This window comes from Vulpes vulpes, chromosome 15 (assembly GCF_048418805.1).
Source record: "Vulpes vulpes isolate BD-2025 chromosome 15, VulVul3, whole genome shotgun sequence".
In the NCBI taxonomy this organism is placed as follows: domain Eukaryota; kingdom Metazoa; phylum Chordata; class Mammalia; order Carnivora; family Canidae; genus Vulpes; species Vulpes vulpes.
The window spans coordinates 57,730,392-57,746,937 of record NC_132794.1 but is presented as its reverse complement, the minus strand read 5'-3'; the positions used below and the strand labels follow the sequence as shown (position 1 = coordinate 57,746,937).

The window sequence follows — 16,546 nt, the reverse complement described above, 5'->3', positions numbered from 1 at the left end:
CAGTATAGTTTCCACCAAGTTGTGTGAGCAAAAAATTCTAGTAAGCATTTGATGTTGTTCCACCCAAATATTTTTGCCAAACTGATGAGTATAAAGTGATATCTCTTTGTTTTCATTTGTATTTCTCTGGTTACTAATAAGGGTGACATCTCTTTATGTGCTAACATAAAGAGTGTTCCCACGTGCAAATTGCCTATTAATTTCCTTGGTCAATTAAAAAAAATGGACTTACTGTCTCTTTTTAGCCAGTTTACAGTAGTTTCATATGTATCTTAGATTAATATTATAGATGGCGGGATGTTAATCATTTGTTGGTTATTAAGTTGTATTTCCCAGGCCACTGCCTTTTTTTTTTTATGAATGGTGTCTTTCACTGAGCCAAAATCTTTCCTTTTGATAACCTCAAATTCATTATTTATATCTTCCTATGATTGTGTTACCCTGTATCTTAAGATATTCTTTCCTGGGCAGCCCTGGGGGCTTAGCGGTTTAGCACCACCTTCAGCCCAGGGCATGATCATGGAGACCTGGGGATCAAGTCCCACGTTGGGCTCCCTGCATGGAGCCTGCTTCTCCCTCTGCCTGTGTCTCTGCCTCTCTCTCTCTCTCTCTCTCTCTCTCTGTGTGTGTGTGTGTGTGTGTGTGTCTCATGAATAAATAAAATCTTTTTAAAAAAGATATTCTTTCCTAACCTAACATTTAAAAGCTGTTACCCTTCTTTTTTTTGTTAAGAACAGTACACTTTTGGGATCCCTGGGTGGCGCAGCGGTTTGGTGCCTGCCTTTGGCCCAGGGTGCGATCCTGGAGACCCGGGATCGAGTCCCACGTCGGGCTCCTGGTGCATGGAGCCTGCTTCTCCCTCTGCCTGTGTCTCTGCCTCTCTCTGTGTGACTATCATAAATAAATTTAAAAAAAATTAAAAAGAACAGTACACTTTTAGGGATGCTTAGGTGGCTCACTCCAGTAAATGTCTGCCTTGGCCCTGGGACCAAGTCCTGCATTGGGCTCCCTGCTCAGCGAGGAGTCTGTTTCTCTCTCTCCCTCTGCCTTCACTCCTCCCCCAGCTCATGGAGACTCTGTCAAATAAATAAATAAAATCATTTTTTAAAAAATATTATGGTTTTACCTTTAAGTTTTGATCATGAGTCTAACTGGAATTTATTTTTGGATACAGTATTTTCCATGGATTTGCTTGCACCCCCCCCACACACACACACACAATGGACCCATCTATTAAATAATCTTTTTTCTTCCCACTTTGATCTTTAAGGCCACTGTATAATATGGGACCCTGCTGTTGGACTCCCTTCTGTCCCATTATTCATTTATTCATTCCCATACCAGTATCACACTATTTTAATGATGATTGATGGCTTTGTGATATCTCTTAATACATGGTAGAGCAAATCTCACCTCTTTGGTCTTTGTTTTGAAGATTGTCTTGGTTATACATAAATTTTATTCCATATAAAATATAGAATCATTGTATAATTTTCCAAAAGTCCCTCTAGGATTTTTATCCCAATTATATTAGGTTTATACGTTATCTTACTAACCTGGGTAGAATTGATACCTGTACAATATAAAATATTCCCATCCATGAAAATGGCATTCCCCCGCCCCCCAATTTATTCAGGCCTTCTTTTATGTCCTTGCAGAGAAATTTAAACGCTTTCTTCGCAAAGACCAAGCGCATTCCAAGAGGGAGTGGAATCTCTAGACACTGTATGTCCACTGATGTTGTACATGTCTTATTTTCCTTCTCTCTATCGCATTTTCTAAATGATTATTGCTCACATAAAGGAAAATCACTCGGCTTTGTGTTTGATTTTGGACACGGTCACCTGGATGTACTCTCTTACAAGTTCTAGCAATCTGTTGATTCTCTTGGACGTCCCTATGGCAGTGGTCACAGCCTCGGCGCTCTCCAGTGAGCACCGTGAACTAGGGAAGCCACAACCGGGGCGGGGGCGGCTCGCACCGCACCTGGGGCCCGGCGGCTGAGCGCTCAGCACCCCCGCCAGGTGGACCCGCTGCGCCGCCCAGCACCTGCCGCGGGGAGGCTCCCGCCCCAGCCAATCGCGGCGCGGACCCGCGGCCAGGCCGGGAGGGGCCAATCCGCGACGTCCCTCCGCCGGGGCCGCCCGCCCGGGCCGGCGGGGAGTCCGCGGCCGGAGCGCGTCCCCGGCGAGATGGCCCGGCGCTGACCCCGGCCGCACCCCGCCGCGGAGCCCGGCCCCCAGCGGCCCCGAGCGGCCCCGAGCGGCCCCGAGCGGCCCGGCCTGCGCCGCCCATGGCGGGGGCCGCGCTGTACACGCAGGTACCTACGGGCGGGCGCGCGGCGGGGGCGCGGCGGGGGCGGGGGGCGATGCTGACCTACCTGGCGCCGGGCCCGCGGGCGCCCCTCGGGACGGGAAGGCCCAGGGCGAGGGCCGGTGCCCAGGGATCGCGCGTCCGGCTCGCGAGCCAACAGGTGCCCGCGGAGACAGAAATCTCAGATACCGGCCAGATAGAGCGCCCGTAATCTTCCTGAGCCTCCTGGAGTCCCCTTGAACGAGCAGCTTAAGGATTCAGGATGCTTCCTAGAGTTCCTGGGTCTCCAGAACTGCCTGCAGGTGCCTGGAGCCCACCTGACATCCGAAGCCGCAGCTGCCTGGGCGTGTGAGGCCTGCTTCGCCGGTAGAAGTTAGGGCTTCTGTGAGTCCAGGGGTCACAGGCTCCTGACCGCACACTTAAGCGCTACTTTACAATTTATAAAGCACCTTTCACTTACATCCTGATTCGGGGAGTCACTCTAGAGCCTTCCTTGGAAACCATCTCTTCCCCAGGCCCGAGGGCTCCACCCCTTGTACAGAAAGACAGCATTCTGGAGCCCAGGACCTTTAGAGATGAACTTGGCTAATTATTTGGATAAACAATAATTTGAAAGTGCTGGCCCTTTTGGGGAAAAAAATCCATTTGAATAGCCACAAAGTCAGATTCTCTCACACCTCAGTGGAGTAAAAATCTATGGTTGCTAATATTCAGATGGATGAGGCTAGAATCTATCCAATTTCTTCTGACACATGTCCTCACTTTATATTTAAAAGGACACTTTGCTATAAACGTCAGTATAAACGATAGTTGTAAATAAGCGTTTCGGTGGTTTAAGCAAGCTTTTTCCTTCTGCTTTGCTAAATTAGTAATACAAGTACAAATCATCCAAACATTACTGTGCCCTCTAACACATTTCCATTAACTAGGCTTCTAAATGGGCACTGTTTGAACTAAACTATTCTAGAATAGTTTACCGATGAGAATGCAAGCCATCAGATATCCAGCAAGTCTTCTGAGGTCTTCAACTGACTGGAGGTAAAAGAAAATTTTGACAGAAAGAAGTTCTTGGGAGATACTTTGGAGAACAGAAATTTGTTTATGATTAACATATTTTTTAGGTAACATTTTTTTTCCAGAAGCAAAAATACACAGGTGTAAGCATCTATATATCATCAAGTGCCTTACACTACAGATATTTTTAAAGATCAACTAGATAGCAGGCATAATGTAGGAAAACCGATATGGAGGAGTTTTCTAGAGAAGAGCTTGGATGGACAGAGAATCTGAGAATCCCAGAGCCAGAAGGAGTGTTGAAGGCCACCCCTACCCACTTTGTGTCCATGTAGGCCCCTTTGTCCCAAGGCTGCCTCTTCCCTTCCAGGTGGTCAGTCAGCCCCCGCGTTGTCAGTTCCAGAGGGGGAAGCTCCCCAGTTTGTAGAGCTGCCTATGTAAGTTTTAGAGAGCTTGCCTTCTTACTGAAACCAAGTCTAAGCCCTCTCCCTTGCTTCCCTGCCGCTTCCCCCCAACACTCCCAAGTCCACAAATCTAGCCATCTGGCCTAGAATGCCAGCGCATTGGATTGGCTTAACTCAAAGTTCATGTCTAGGGAAACGTGGCCACCTTTATGCCAAGAAAAGTGATACTTCTCTGCACAGTCTTAGCCAGACAACATTTCAGAACAGTCTGAGACCCATTTCTGCACCAACGGGCAAATAATGGCTCTGCAGCGGGGTGATGAGTGGGCTGGTCACGTGTGACAACCATACCTACCCATGCTCTCCAGGCTCCCCCATTCACTCAATTTGCACTGCTGTTCCCTGTCTGCCCCCTGTCTAATCATCCTTCCTGTATATGCCTGGAAGACAGCTATATTATCTCCCATAAAACATTTATTTAGCACTTTCTGTATATAAAACGTTGTGCTTGGGAGAGGTTAGAAAGATTTTAAGTGATGGTCTTGCTTCTCAGGGAGTTTTCTGATTAGTGAGAAATGTCAAATAATTCAGTCTACGGAAGCCCTGAAGTCATGAAGGAGGCTGCTGGGTGATAGAGCTAAGAAGGGAGGGTCATGGCAGCTGAAGAGTCAGGTCAGGGCTTTATAACCTGGTGAAGATTTTGAATGTGGGGAGACAGGATCAGGGGCTGTGTCTTAGGAAGTTGAGTATGCCAGCTGTGCCCATGGGACTCAGGTGAATTCTCAGATCATCCTAGGTGTCCAAGAAAGTGTTAGGGCTGCAGTATTGGACAGGGTGAATGGAGGCCAAATCCAGAGAGCCTGTGGAGGTAGGTGACAGTAGGACTGGACTGGGGGGAGGGAGGAGCCAAGGATGTCATGGATTTCAGGGTCTGGATGATTGAGAGCAGGGGGTGCCGTTGACACACTTAGGCATACCAGGAGGAGATCTTGGGAAATCAGGAGGCAAAGTCTGTCCCTGTGGGGTTGAGGTGGTAAAGGGGTTTCCAGGAGCAGGTGCCCTGGGTGGTGAGAGAGTTTTTGCAGGGGTCGGGCCAGAGTCTTCTGCCCCAAGGGTTGAAGCCCAGGCAGTGAGAGCCTCCGCAAAGGAGAGAAGAGAGCCAAGACAGTTCACTGGGGAATAAAACTCTTCAGAGGAGCCCCGAGATGGAGCTATCACAAGGAGGAGGAGACGGGAGAGCTGCCATGGGAGCCACAGGAAGAGAGGTTCTGAGAAAGAGGAGACTCCTGGGAGGAAGTGTGGTGAGAGTAGCAGCTGCTACCTGAGGAAGTGTAAAATGACCCTTCTCTTTCACAAGCTATTTGGCAACATGCCTTAGAAATATCGAGAGCATTTCACCCAGCAGTTCAAACTCTTTGAAATCTCTTTGAGAGAAACCGGTTTGACCATTCACTTTTGGAACCTCTCTGGAAGCTCCTGTCACTCTTAGACTCAGTGACCAGCCACGAGATCCCGCCTCTGCCTCTCGCCACTGCCTGCCCACTCCTGCCTCAGCTGGTGCTCTGCAAACTTCTGGCCAGCCCTTGGTGCATTCCTGCCGGCTCAACACTCTGTATACCTCGGCTTGCAGGGCTCCCTCTGCTTGAAATAACTGCTTTGTCCAGCAGCGCCTCACCTTCCAAATTCAATTTGAGCAGTGCCTCTTCTTTTTTAGTTTCAGAGATAAAATTTAGTGATTCTTCAGTTGCATATAACACCCAGTGCTCGTTGCATCACATGCCCTCCTTAATGTCCATCCCCCCACCCGCCATACCCCTCCCCTCCAGCCACCCTCAGTTTGTTCCCTATAGTTAAGAGTCTCTTATGGTTTGCCTCCCTCCTTCTCTGATTTTTGTCTTCCCTCCCTTCCCCTATGATCCTCTGTCTTGTTTCTTAGCTTCCACATATGAGTGAATTCATATGACAATTGTCTGATTGACTTACTTTGCTTAGCATAATACCCTCTAGTTCCAACTATATTGTTGCAAATGGTAAGATTTCAAAAAGAAATCAAAGGCATCCAAATCAGCAACGAAGAAATCAAACCTCTCACTCTTCACAGATGACATGATACTCTGTGTTAAAAATCCAAAAGACTCCACCCAAAAATTGCTAGAACTCACACAGCAGTTCAGCAAAGTGGCAAGATATAAAATCAATGCCCAGAAATCAGTTGCATTCCTACACACTAACAATGAGACTGAAGAAAGAGAAATTAAGGAATTGACCCTCTTTATTATTGCACCAAAAAACATAAGATACCTAGGAGGAGTGCCTCATCTGAGAAATCTTTACACCCAACTCCTCTTTCTAGGACCCTTTCACATTGACTTGTAAGCACTAGTTAACTCTGTCTCTCCCACTGACCAAGAGTTTCTAGAGAACAGGGAAAAGTGGGGGCTCAATAAACATTTGATGCATGCATGTGAATGTGTCTTTCTGCTTTCAGAAAGAGCTGTGGGCGTGAAGAAGATGATGATGGTTACTTTTATCTTGCAGTCAGTGAGCACTTCTTACGGCTAGATGCCACCCTCAGAACTGTAGGTGCCTTCTATCATTTAATCTGAATCGACAAACGTTATGTGTAGATGATGTTATCCCAATTTTATGAATGGCTCAGATGGAATAAGTTGCCTAAGGTTAGGTAGAAGTGGAGGAGGAGGCAGGATTAAAAACCTATGGTGTTTCTTTTTTTAGATCTTATTTATTTATTTATTTATTCATTCATTCATTCACTCATTCATTCATGAGAGACACACAGAGAGAGAGGAAGGCTCCCCACAGGGAGCCCGACATGGGACTCGATCCCAGGACTCCAGGATCAAGCCCTAAGCCAAAGGCAGATGCTCAACCACTGAGCCACCCAGCTGCCCTAAAAACCTATCTTCTTAATACTGCCCCCTACCTCAACTGTGGTTCAGCTGCATTTACCATCTTCCTCCTCTTCTCCACATTCACACAGAGGACTCGTGGGAAGGCCATCCACTTCATAGCTGTCTATTTGGTGTGTGTGTGGGGGGGGGGGGGTTCATCTAAGAATTAGTGAAAGTGGTAAATGGGTGGTGAGGCAGAGAGCTCTGTGGCATGCCTCTAGAGATCTTTCTTAAATTGTTCAGGCTCATTTATCAGGATTCAGGTTATAACTGGTTTTAGCCACAGATTCACAGGTTATCTTTCAGTCACCTGTTTCTCTTGCTTGTGTATGAGAAACTCACAAGACCTCTTCAGGGAAGTTGTGCCAAAACTCAGAGGTGCAAGGTCAGGAGAAGCAGTTCAAGGTCTCTGTATAAAATAAGGTCAAAGTTAAGTTTAATGGCTTTCCATTAGGCTATTTGAAAGAGCTTTTTGACTTCTATATATCATTAACAACTCTGGAAAATTAGATTTATCCATTGTATTACATATGGGTACTTCAAAAGAGTAAAAAAAAAAAAAGGATATAAAGACTAAAATACCAAGTTTAGTCTTTAACTGGTGCAACTAAACTACTGGGAATTTGAATTTTTGTTCAATAGATGTTTGTGGAGTGCTAGTTACAGGGAAGTCTGTGTCAGGTTCCAGGTTACAAAGGCAAGACTCTTGAAGCTCAAATGCCAGTGGGGGAGATGGGAAGGTACCCAGGAACCTGGGGAAGGGGCAGAGAAAGCTCTAAAGAGGAAGCAGGTGACAGGGAAAGTGGCACCAAGGAGAGGAGTTAGTGAGCTAAGTCTTGACTGTTCAGAGTGGTTTACTCACTGGCAGCGACAGGAAGGATGGCATTGGGGGTAGAAGGAAGAGAGCCAGGGAAGAGTTTGACATGTTCTAGAAACTGCTGGTAGATTGGGTGGCAGCTGGCAGAGGGTGGACTGAAGACGGAGGGGAGCCTGAGTAGAAAAACTGGCTAGGACAGTGGCTCCCCAGGCCTGGCTGTTCACCAGAATCTATAAGGGTGAGGGACTCTTAAAGCTTTCATCTTGCCATGGAAATTTTGATTCAGGTGTAGGTGAGGGAATGTGTACATCCACAGAAACCCGGTGCTTTGCCTGGTTGAGGAAGCACCCAGCAGACCATGGTGTGGGCAAGGGTGGGGAGCTGACGGGTGGCCATGGCAGTGGCGGGGGGGGGGGGGGGTGCATGGGGCAGACAGGTGAGACGTGTTTAGATGTAGGCTTCCCAGCACCTGCTGACCATTTGGTTGTTGGGGGCGGAGGGAGGGAAGGTTGCTCAGCACAGTCCTGAGTTTGTTTTTTTAGATTTAATTTATTGATTCGTGAGAGAGAGAGAGAGAGAGAGAGAAAGGGAAGGGGACAGAGGCAGGGACCCTGAGGTGGGACTCAATCCCGGGACCCTGGGATCACTTCCTGAGCCAAAGGCAGCTGCTTAACCAACTGAGCCACCCAGGTGCCCCCAGTCCTGGGTTTCTGACTTGACCATCCCGAGAACCGAGGAGGAGGGGTGGGTGTGGGGTAGACATAAGGGTCATTAGAGCTTGGAACTGGCCAGCGGCCGAGGACATGTGGGGGTTGGCGTCTGGGAGCCCCTTGGAAATAGGGCCTAGAGCTGCTGAGAGATCTGGGCCGGGAAGTCATTGACGCTGCGGGCAGGGGGGGACACTCGGAGAAAGCCCGTGGGGAGGGGAGGCTGGGGGCCTGGGCAGGGCCTGGAGGGCTGAGGGGCGAGGAGAGGGAGCGTGGTTTGGCTGCCCCGGGCGGCTGAGCCAGAGCGCGGAGAGCGCAAGGACGCAGGTGGCACCTTCTCTGCTTCCTGGAGGGCCTGCGAGCCTGGGGCTGAGGCCGGGGAAGGAGCCTGGGCGGGGGGCTCGGCCTGTCCCCAGAACGTATCGCTTCCTGAGGGCTGTGGCCTCACTGTCCAGCCTCCCTTGGCTTGGAAATTGGGGTCGGCCCCGCTGACAGTATTGGAGGCGAGGCCGGGGCTGGGCCCGGAGGCTCCCGCCCCAAGGAGTGGCCCGCCCGGGAGGCCGCAGTCGCGGTTGGCCTGCGCTGTCCCGCTGTCCGGGTGTCTGCGGCGACCTGAGCGCTTCCTCCCAGCCGAGGCACTGCCCTGTGGGCCGGGACGAGGGCGGGCGGGCCGCGGTGGGTGTAACTGCCATGCAACTGGGTAAACTTTGTCATGTTGACTTACCGGGCTGGGCTTCAGTCACGGGGCCCTAAATGCTGGCAGAGACACCAGGCCTGGTAGGTGTGGGCGGCCTGGGGAGGCAGGGGCCCACGAGGCCACTTGTGTCTCGCCGGAGAAGCAGACTTTTGGTTCCATATGTCCTGATACCGCCTTCCATCGACTACTGCTTTTGGCTGAAACGAGCCAATGAAACAAATAGCCTGTGCACACTCAAGTGGATGATTGCAGTTGAGAGTTCAAGATTCCTTTCTTTCTTTCTTTCTTTCTTTCTTTCTTTCTTTCTTTCTTTCTTTCTTTCTTTCTTTCTTTCTTTCTTTCTTTCTTTCTTTCTTTTCTTTCTTTTTTAAGATTTTATTGGAGAGAGTGTGAGCAAGGGGAGCAGCAGAGGGAGAGGGAGAAGCAGACTCCCCACTGAGCTCGAGGCCTGACCTGGGCCTCCATCCCAGACCCTTAGACCACCACCTGAACCAAAGGCAGACGCTTAACAGACTGCGCCACCCTGGCGCCCTGAGAGTTCGAGATTCCTTGCAAAGCCAGACTCATTGAATTAACAAGTAGTCCGAAGTAGGAGTTGCAGGCCCTGGCTCGGAGCCCATGGAGTCCTGGCTTTTGTGACATGGTATGGTGTTTGGTGAGTTACCTCTCTGGGCTTAGGTTTTGCGGTCAGTGAGACAAAAGGCTTGGATTGGCTCAGTGACTTTAACATTACTTCGCAGAACTCCCTGCTTCCCTGGGAGGATCCTGGGAACCTCAGCTGTAGCTCCCAACTCAGAGCCTCCTCAGAACACCTCCACTCTTGCCTGTTTTATATGGTAGGCTGCCACATTTCATTTGAAGTAAGCCTTCTGTGGCTTTAAGAACTTTGACGAACAACTTGGAGTAGACAATCTCCCAGGACCCCTTCAGTTCTAAAACTCTCTAGTGGCTGGGGCATCTGGGTGGCTCAGTCTGTTGAGTATCTGACTCTGTCTCAGCTCCGGTCTTGATCTCAGGGTTGTGAGTTCAAGCCCCACACTGGACTTAGAGCCTACTTAAAAAAATAATAAAATAAAATTCTATAGTATCCAACTCTTGATATGTTGGGATATTCCATAAATGATTTCAGCTTTATGAGGTTAGCAATATTTTTGATATTATACCTGAGGTAGAAAATGGTAGCCCATGGCAACAAGTATGTGTGGAGGGAGGGTGGGTGTGTCTGTGTGTTTATGAGGCTTCTGGTCACCTGTTTGCATGGACATGTGTACCTAAGTGCATATCATTGCCCTCCAGGTCATTCTTCCATTTTCTCTGTTTGTCTGAAATCTTACCCATCCTAGGACACATTTCAGCAAGCTCCCGCTCTCCCAGCTAGCTGGCAAGAATTAAAGCAACCCAAATAATTAGGAACTCACAATTGATACCCAGCCAATGATATATATATAGATATATAAATATATATCTATATATATATTAAAGATTTTATTTATTTATCCATGAGATACACAGAGAGAGGGAGAGACAGGCAGAGACAGGCAGAGGGAGAATCAGGCTCCATACAGGGAGCCCAACATGGGACTCGATCCTGGGTCTCCAGGATCATGCCCTGGGCCAAAGGCAGGCACTAAACCACTGAGCCACCCAGGGATCCCCTGTCCCAGCACTTTAGAGGGATTCATACAGAACATGCTCATTTGTGTAATGCTTCTTTGGTTCAGCCTAATATTTTGGAGATTCATTTACATTCTTGTCAGTAGTTGATTCTTTTTATTGGTAAGTACTATTCCATTGTATGAATATACTACAATATTGCTTTTGGTCTTTTAAAAAAGATTGTATTTATTCATGAGAGATACAGAGAGAGAGAGACAGACACAAGCAGAGGGAGAAGCAGGCTCCACACAGGGAACCCGATTCAGGACTCGATCTTTGGACTCCAGGATCACACCCTTAGCCGAACACAGATGCTCAACCACTGAGCTATCCAGGCATCCCTACCACAGTTTTGTCTTTTAATTCATTCTCATATTACTGGACATCTAGTCTGTTTCCAGTTTTGGGCCACTATGGATAAAGTAATATGAAGATTCATATACGAGTCTTTTTTTGGATGTATATTTTGATATTTGCCTTTAAAGATTATTCTAATTATAAAAGAAATATATGTAAATTGTAGAAAATATATAGGACTAAAATGAGGGAAATTAAAATATCCTACTTTTATTGCTCAGAATGTTTTTGTAACTGAAAACTGCTGAAGGTATAATCTTTCAACACAGGAATATTTCCTCAGGGTCAAGAGGTAGACCAGTAGCCCGATGAGCAGAGAGATGCAAATATGCACATCCGCACACTCAGCTACCAATTAGAGATTGGCTGGATTAACAAGAGGACCATGATGACTGAGCAAATGCCTTTCCTTCTTGGGAACCCAGCACAGACACATAATAGATCCTTAGCGAGTATGTTATTGAATGAACGAATACGTGAATGGATGAGCAAACAGATGAACAGCCCCGCAGGACAGTGTTAGACGTGGGGTCTGGGAGGAGGAGCAAGAGTAGTCAGTGCACGCTGGAGACAGGAGGGAGAGGAATTAATCGAGAGCCCTGTGACAGCTGCAGAGTACAAACAGGGCAGCCACCTTGTCTCTATCTCAAGCAGTATTCAGCTGCCACTGGGGAGTTCTGGAGAGTGAGACCCCCCCTTCCCAGGTGCGAGTGTGAATATTAGACACATGGGTCGGTCCGCTAGGGCTGCCTTAACAGTAGACCACAGCCTGGGTGCTTAAGCAACAGATGCTTATATTCTCACAGTTACGGAGGCTGAGAAGTCCAAGGGTGCAGACAGCTGCTTTCTCATTGTGTACTCACATGGTCTGTTTTGGTGTGAGCAGGTGGAAAGAGAGTGCACAGGAGCTCTCTAGTGTCTGTTCCTACAAGGACACTAATCCCATCAGATCAGGGCCTATGACCTCATTTAACCTTAATGACCTCTTAAAGACCCTATCTCCAAATTCAGTCACATTGGAGATTAAGGCTTCAACATATGAATTTGGGGCCAGGTGGAGGGGTGGGGGAGAGACACAATTCAGTGCTTAGCAACGGGTTCTACCTGAAGACTTGTATACCAGCACTGAGCCACGTATTGCAATTGCCTGCTGGGAATTGAGCTCAGCAGCCGCATCTGGCCTTCCTGTTTTCCCACAGCGAGGATGCTTGGCTCCTGACCAGTGCGGCAAGACTGAAATAACACTGCTGTGGCAATACTTCCATAGCATCTGGCAGAGCGCTTCCAACCACACAGTCCAATTTCACTTTCCAGCAGACCTGTGAAGTAGATAATGTACCCATTTTGTGGAGGAGAAAAGGCACGGGAAGTTAAGTGTCTGGCGAGAGCCCCAAAGCCCATCAGTGGGTGGTGAATCAAATCCCTCTGCTCCAATTCTCATAGACAGCATTCAGATCTCCCCATTGAAGGACCCTGATTTCCTTTCCATTCCCAGGCTTTCAGTTTTCAAGGTATACTTAGGAAGCTTTGGGAATTCCATTGCCTCTGAAATGAGGCAGCTAGGTCTGGTGCATCACAGACACACTAAAGATTACCTCATAAGCAAACATCAGGTCAAAGTATTCCTGATGAAGGAACTGACTGAGGAGATGGAAGGAAATCTCCCTGAGTCTAACTATCTAATGGTCTGTGTTTTTGTTTCAAAGTGCTGAAATTAAGGCTGTTTTATTCTGTTGGTCAGTACAACAGGGTATGGATTCCGGATGCTGAAGAAGTTTGGAAGTCTGCCGAAATAGCAAAAGACTACAGAGTTGGTGACAAAGTCCTGCGACTCTTGCTGGAGGATGGAACGGTGAGGGTCCTTGCTGGCTGTGGCTGCCACGATATATAAAGGGGAAGCTGGGCTGTGTGTGGAGGGCAACATATGGTCCCATGGGAGTGACCAGCTGGTGCCGTGGACTCCCTCCTGTTTGTGCCACACCCAGACACCACCCTAATGAAAGCATCAAGTGCCCTGCATCCCTGGGCCTCTCTCTGGAATGAGCCATAGGAAACAGGTCTGTGCCCTGTGCTCATCCCCAGGGTTCCAGCATAGCTGGGGGAATGCTGAAAAGTGATTCGCCATTTTGGTTTTGTGGGTCTCAGCATAGAGATTGGATGAAGATGAGAAACGTGGAAGGAGGCAGTTGGCACCCAAGGCATAACCTGGTAGAGAGAAACTTCAAGTTAGAAAGAGGAAGAGAGGTAGAAGAGGGAGATGGGAAATAGGAGGGTAGAGGAGAACAGAAGGAGGGACAATCCGTTCACAGATGGATAGAAACAGGCAAGCATTGGGATCTTGAGGGGGGTGTGGCAGGATGATTAGGGAAGTGGCAAGAGGTGGAACAGGAGGACGGGAACGCCCACCTTTGTGTGACATCATGAGGAGCCTGTCAGTGCTGGTGTGGCTGGATCACGTCAGCGGTGCTTCCTGTGCTCCAGTGTGACTGTGAGCAGGGCCTCCCAAAGGCCGGATATGTCTTTTGGATTATCATCTCCAGAAGAATCTACCATGACTTTAAGTATGAGTTGTCCTTTGCCCCCATAGCAGTAATGACACCCCCCTGGATCCACAGCTAGGGTGACCTTACCTTTTAGAGTCAAGTCCCTGGATGCAGAAGCGGACCAAGGTTTCGTGTTCCATCTGGTCCTTAAAGTTGGTCCAGGGAATATCCTATGACTAGTAAAGTGCTGGAACTTTCGAGTCATGCACATGGTCTCTGTAGAGACAGGACACAATATTTGCAATCAACTGTCCTGGATTGGGGAGTCGTTTCCTGAGATCCTTGGAAGGGAGATGAGCATATGAGTGCAGCGATTAAGGGCACTTTCTCGAGAATCATACTATCTGGATTCAAAGCCGGCCTTGGCCCCTCGCTAGCCTGTAACTGTGAGCCCCTGGGTTTCTTCACGGGCAAATTGGAGTTAATAACTGCAGGATGTGACAGGGTTGCTGAAGACCCAATGAGATGATCTGTGCTTGCGTGTGTGCAGACTCCAGAGAGACCCAAAGGAGGATGCCCTGCTTGCATGCAGCGTGCCCTTTCCCACCGTGGTTCCTTATAGCCTTGTTGAGCACCTCCTGCTCACAGTCCAGGATCTCATTAGGAGCGGGTGGCTCCAGGGAGAAAAATCTCAGTATGCATGCAGCTGCAGTGGCGGCTCTCACTGCTTTAGTCATGTCAGCAGGGCTGCAGGTAGCAACATACCAGCTCAGAACCCGAGCCCAGGGGAGGCAGGTAAGCAGGCAGGCAGCCAGATTGCTCCTCACCTTAGCCCTTCTCTTCCATGAAGGACAAAGCCCGTATTGTGCCTCCAACAGTTAATCTAATGTTCTTTACATTTTCTCCCCTTCCCCCAAAGGCTCTCCTGTTATTTCTCTCTGTGTCTCTCATCCATAACACACACACACACACACACACACACACACACACACAGTGGCTCAACTGGAAAAGGAGGTTGTTGATTTAAAACAGAGAGAAAAACTTGAGGAAAGAAAAATCCTATGTGAGTAGTATTTTTCTTGATTTTATTCTCAAAATAAAAAATGTGTAGATTAACAATATTCTGTTTATCTTGGCCCAATCTTACACTGGTCACAAAAAATTAACTCAACATGAATTAAAGACTTCAACATAAGACCAGAAACCACAACACTCCTAGAAGAAAACATAGGTGAGTCTTGGTGATCTTTTTGGATTTAACACCTAAAGCACACGCAACAAAATAAAAAATAAGTGGGTGTGACCACATCAAACCAAAAATCCTCTGTGCAGCAAAAGAAACTATCCACAAAGCGAAAAGGCAACCTACAGAAGGGGAAAAAGTATTTGCAAACCATATATTTGACAGGGCGGTATTATCCAAAATATACTCACCTGTGGAATTTAAGAAACAAAACAGATGAACATAGGGGAAGGGAAGGAAAATTAAATAAGATGTAAATTGAGAGGAAGGCAAACCATAACAGACACTGAACTCTAGGAAACAAACTGAGGGTTGCTAGAGAGGAGGTTTGGGGCGGGGGAGGGGTTACTGGGTGATGGGTAGTAAGGAGGACACTTGATAAAATGAGCACCGAGTGTTATATGCAGCTGATAAATCACTTAATTCTACCTCTGAAACTAACATAAAAAATGTTTAAAGTTTTAAAAAATAAAAATTGATGCTACTGGAAAAAAGAATTCTTAAAACTCAACACCAAAAAAACGAAACAAAGCAAACCTACAACAGTGAAAAAAATGGCCAAAGGACCTAAACAGACATTTTTCTGAAGAAGACCTACAGGTGGCCAACAGACACATGAAAAGGTGTTCAACATGACTAGTCATTGGGAAAATGCAAGTCAAAATCACCGTCTATATCACCTTGAGCCTCCTAGAATGGCCATCATCAAAAGGACCAAAAGTAACAAATGCTGGTGTGGATGTGGAGTGAAGGGAAGCCTGTGCCCTGTTGATGGGATTATAAATTGTACAGCCACTATCGATTATAAGTTGTACAGCCGCTATGGAAAACAGAATGGAGAACCCTCAAAAATTTTAAAATAGAACTACCATATGATCCAGCAGTTCTAGCTCTAGGGGATATACCCAAAAGAAACAAAAATACTAACTCAAAAAGTTTCCGCACCCTCATGTTTAGAGCAGCATTATTCACAATAATCAAGACATGGAAACCACCTAAGTGTCCATTGACAGATGAACGGGTAAAGAAGTTGTCATGAATGTGTGTACATACAGTGGAATATTAGTCATCAAAAACAAACCCTAACATTTGTAACAACACATAATGGAACTTGAAGGTATTATTCTAGGTGAAATAAGCCAGAGAAAGACAGATACTGTATGATCTCACTTACATGTGGAATCTAACACACACACACACACAACTCAGGAAAAAAAAAGATCAGACTTCTGGTCACCAGTGGCTGGGGTTTGAGAGGGGGAATTGGAGGAAGGTGATCAAAAGATACAACTTCCAGTTATGAGTCCTAGGTGTGTCCTGCACAGTATGATGGGTGTGGCCACACTGCTAGGAAGATTCAACCAAATCCTGAGAGTGCTCATCTCAAAGAGAAAAGTTTTTTTCTTTTTTCCTTTCTCCCTTTTTTTTTATTATAACACTATGAAATGATAGATGTTAGCTGAACCTTAATCATTTCATAGTATATGTAAATCAAATCATCATGTTGGATGCCTTAAAATTATACAGTGCTATATATCAATTATTTCTCAAAACAGGGAAAAGTAATTCTCTGGGGCACACCCACAAATATATTTACATTGAAAACAGAGCAGGCTGCTATGATCCAATCCCGTTGGCCTGCATTACTCAGAGCTGATCTCCTTAGGCCACACAGACCAACCAAGTAACCAACAAACAAAACGCTGTCAGTGTTGATAGGAGGCATCATGACACATGCTTCAGGCCAGATCTGTACTAAGTATGTGTCCTTAGGCAAGGAGCTTAACCTCTCGGAAGTTGTCTCCTTAGCTTTAGTTAGGGTAGTCATGCCTTCCTTGGCAGTTTGGGGGAGTGCTGAATACGTGGCAGAGGGCTTGCGCAGTGGGCAGCCAGGTCCCCTTGGGGGGCTCGTTCAGGATCAGGTATTAAAAGGAGGCAGCCTA

The 16,546-nt window shown here is 47.3% G+C and overlaps 1 protein-coding gene across 5 annotated transcripts in view; it reads left to right on the top strand.

Moving 5' to 3' along the window:
* The first annotated feature begins 2,145 nt into the window (after positions 1–2,145).
* The window catches only part of MYO5C (myosin VC), a 93,534-nt gene continuing 79,133 nt past the window's right edge, over positions 2,146–16,546 (top strand). For 4 of the 5 annotated variants that reach the window (XM_072738559.1, XM_072738557.1, XM_072738558.1 and 1 more), the window contains exons 1-2: positions 2,205–2,320; positions 12,619–12,729. In XM_072738559.1, coding sequence (XP_072594660.1) covers positions 2,294–2,320; positions 12,619–12,729 — 138 coding nt within the window. In that variant the 5' untranslated portion in view covers positions 2,205–2,293. Of the gene's footprint in view, positions 2,321–12,618; positions 12,730–16,546 lie in introns of all 5 variants that reach the window. The other variant, XM_072738560.1, reaches the window with a different exon arrangement.